General features: G+C 39.5%; 1 protein-coding gene across 1 annotated transcript; it reads right to left on the reverse strand.

The window, feature by feature from the left end:
• Positions 1-433: 433 nt before the first annotated feature.
• LOC108862925 (pectinesterase/pectinesterase inhibitor 3) lies at positions 434-3,509 on the reverse strand. The gene is made up of 3 exons (XM_018637193.2): positions 2,769-3,509; positions 1,816-2,299; positions 434-1,206 (listed from the first exon to the last, which is right to left on the reverse strand). The coding sequence occupies exons 1-3, from the start codon at positions 3,363-3,365 to the stop codon at positions 515-517; spliced, it is 1,773 nt and encodes a 590-aa protein (XP_018492695.1). The 5' UTR covers positions 3,366-3,509; the 3' UTR covers positions 434-514.
• Positions 3,510-3,748: the final 239 nt, after the last annotated feature.

Genomic DNA, 3,748 nt, shown 5'->3' on the forward strand with positions numbered 1-3,748 from the left:
TTGTAATTCAATTTTTCTGAGATAAATTGATTATCCTTTTCCAAAAGCCTAGTCAAGCCGAAAGCAAAAGATGCAGTACAAAAATATGTTTTTGATCATACATTCAATTCAATTAAAAAAAATAATGTATATATTCCTGGCCCAAGTCAAGTCATACGGAAGGTATTAGCATAGCAAGTTTGTTTTATCGTTTTTTTTTTGTAGAATGGTGTATGTGGGAAATATGAAAATATAAGTTTCATTGACAACTGAAAGTGAATAAACGTTTTAAGAGAAACACATGTTTGTATCCTATCACGACACTGTCATCATCGTTATCAAAAGACAACATTTCTTTTCTTACAAGTCCATATTCTGAAAACCCAAAATTCGCAATTGTTATATTTCGTTTCCAATACTATGATCTAGAAAAATGAAAAATACACAAGCCAAGGAGTAGATATTTTGATTTATTTTATTCATAACATCAATGATTATTCAACCAACAATGTCTAGAAACACAACTGATAATATCTCAAAGACCGAGCGAGAAAGGGAAACCGGTCGAGGATAACCAACCACCACCACCAATAAACTGACCAGCCGTATATGGCTGAGCTTCAGCAGCAGAAGTAATAACCTTAAAGCCCTTCCACGTCACTCTATTTGAAGTTCCAGCCCCTGCTCCTGTATTCGCATACTCTCTATAAGTCAAAGTGTTCAACGCGAATGTCCCGCTCCACTCTGACCATCCTTCGGGTCGGATCACATCGGAGATATCCGACTGCATTATCACCGTCTGCGAGTACTCTTTCCACGGGCGACCAAGATACGTTGGAAAACTACTTTTCACGGGCTGTAAATCCGACGTGGCACCGATTCTACATTTTTGGATAACTATCCCAGTGTTTTGGTTAGGGTCTGTCCGTCCTTGGGCCGTGACCATGTTTTTCTGGCCGGAGTTTGGCCGGCGAGCGTGGATGTCGCAGTCTTGCAGAACAACGGCGGCATTTCCGAAGATGAAGTCGACGGTTCCGGCAATGAGGCATTTGACAAAGAACTGACGGTTGGAGTGAACGTAAAGAGTGTCTTGGTACGCTAGCATGTCGCATTGGTAAAAAGCGGAGAAGTCGGAACCGACACGGAGAGCTACCGCTTGGTGCTTTGACGGACCCGCCGTATTCTGGAAAGTGATGTCACGCGCTAGGAATCTCTCGCCGACAGCAGCTGACCCCCATAGAAGAAAACATCATTAGTTCAACGGCTAATAAAACAGACTTGTTTTGCTGAAATCTCACTTAGTTTATTATAAAATATTTTCTAACGTTAAAGAAAAATCGAAATGCAAACTTTGAAATGTGGATATCAAAGTGTACTGTAATGAAGTAACAAATTTAAATAATGGACAAGATCGGGAAGAAAAGTCAATAACAATGACACAAGCAAAAAAACAAAAGATAAGAAAGAAAAAAGGTAATATAACTAAAGGCTCTCTTCACGAGTGGATGAGCCATAAACCCAATCCACATTACGTGACCTGGAAAAGTATATGAATAAAGCCAAGGAAAAAATGATAGATGAAGACTCGCACATGTTCAAGATGTTACAAGGCTTTTTGTTCAATTATGGTAATTCAAATTCAAATTTAATTTCATCTCGTTACTAGGCTACATGTGTGAATATCTGTTGTAGTGAGTACTAGGACTTAAGACTCTGCATGTGTGTAATTAATGTACACGAAAAGAGTTAAGATTCTCCACCACAAAGAAGGGCCACATCGTGCAAAATTACTTTCAAATATTTCAAAAAATAATAGTAACAACTAAAATTGCTTACCAACGGTGGCGGAGTTAAAGGTAGTGCTACCGTCGACGACATTTCTACTTGCGGTAATAATAGTTTTTGTCCGACCATCTCCCATAAACATTATGTTCTTTTTCTTCTTGGCCACGTCCACATTCTCTCTATAAACTCCTGCTTTAATATGTATTACATACCTCTTATTACTATTCTCGGGGGCAGCAGCAACGGCAGCCGAGATAGTCGTGAATGTACCGCTACCATCAGCCGCCACGGTGGCATCGGCTTTCACCGTAGACCCTTGAAGAAGTCTTCTGTCTCCCGAAGATAACCAAGTCGGCCACCCATCAGCACCTAATTCTCCGGCACCGGCAATATCTACGGCCACCGTAGTCTCCTCCTCCTTGAGTTTACGGTTGTTTGAGCTCAATTTAGCTTTCAGCTCGAAATTGGCTATGTCGGTATCAGTCATGTTCTTGATCATTGCTAGTGCGTTGCTGCACATGTGCTCTACGTGCATCTACACATAATCATTTCGTTATATTGCTATACTTTTAAAAAAATCTTGTTATCAACAAGTTTATACAATTAAATGTATACTCTGATAGCAACTGATAACAACTATTCACACATATAGACCAACACCAGCTAACAGCATTTCATTTTCATTGTAAGAATAAATACAAAACCAAATCTAAATTTGTCAAAGTGATGTGATAGTTTCCTTTTTACCCTATCTATATTTTTTACTACTATATATATATAATAATCAATCTCAATTTGTAACCCCACTATGAAATATATCAGAGTGGTGGTAGTGTGATGTTGATCCATTTCAGATTCCATAAATTTAGGGAACCAGAACATTTGCATTTGTCGTCATTTATAACTTTTCATTAAATCATTTTTCACTTATTTATATCTTATTTTCAATGGTTGTGAAATTCAACATGAGCCACAATGGGTAAATATTTGATGTTTTTACGTACCTGGCCCTTTAACAAAGCCTTACGGACTTTCTTGTCGGCGTTGTCATGAGAGAAGCCGTCGAGACAAGTCTCCTGGTTGGTAATGGCAGAGCTAATTAGTGTTTTGAGATCACCGGCGTGTTCCCGGAGAGATTTCTTGTTAGGATACATATGGAGATCTTCGAGCGCCTCGTGAAGCTCATCGAGGGTCTCATCTATAGTCTCCAAACAGTCATGAAGCGCTGTCTTCTCGCGAGGAGTTAGTCCTTTCCTGTTCTTGATCAGTTTCTTGACGCCGAAGTAATTGTGTTCCACGGCGATTGTTGTTAGGTTGAGCGAAGCCTCGATGACGTCTTTCTGCGACGTAAGTTTGACACCGCCGGAGGTGGCCACGGCCGAGATGCATAGCTCAGGGTAAAGCGTGGAGCTGCATGCGGATCTTAGCACGGCGTGAGAAGATGGTGATAGAGTTCGTTTTCCGTTGGCTTTTGAAGCTCCGGCGGAGATTCCGGCGACGGCAGCCACGAGGAGCAAGGCTACGGCAGCAGATAGTAAAACAAGTTTCTTATTTTTCTTGAAATTATCTTTGGAGAAGATTTGTTTGATAGATGGTGCCATTGTTTTGACACTGATGAGTGAGTGGTGAATGTGCTCCTGCAGAGTTGGTGTTTATATTGATGAAATTAAAAATCATACACGAGGTTTCTTAATGACTTTTTTTTTTTTTTGCTAAATGACTTTTCTTTTCTCTTTCCTTTTGCTTTTATTGACTCTATTATTTGCGTGGAGTATCAATAAACAGAAAACATACACACATGTTATAAGCCGCCTCGCTAATAGAAGATAAGATAAGATTTTTGTGTGTTTAAAACCGAATATTATTATGCTTATTCGAGTTCCACAGAGTACTATTGTCGTGTTCCCAAATTTGTATTCGTGTAAGTGAAGACAAGTCTAACAGTGATAACATTCCTTGTCATGCTAACCAAAGTTACTACTTT

Source organism: Raphanus sativus, chromosome 5 (assembly GCF_000801105.2).
Source record: "Raphanus sativus cultivar WK10039 chromosome 5, ASM80110v3, whole genome shotgun sequence".
NCBI classification, from domain to species: Eukaryota; Viridiplantae; Streptophyta; class Magnoliopsida; order Brassicales; family Brassicaceae; genus Raphanus; species Raphanus sativus.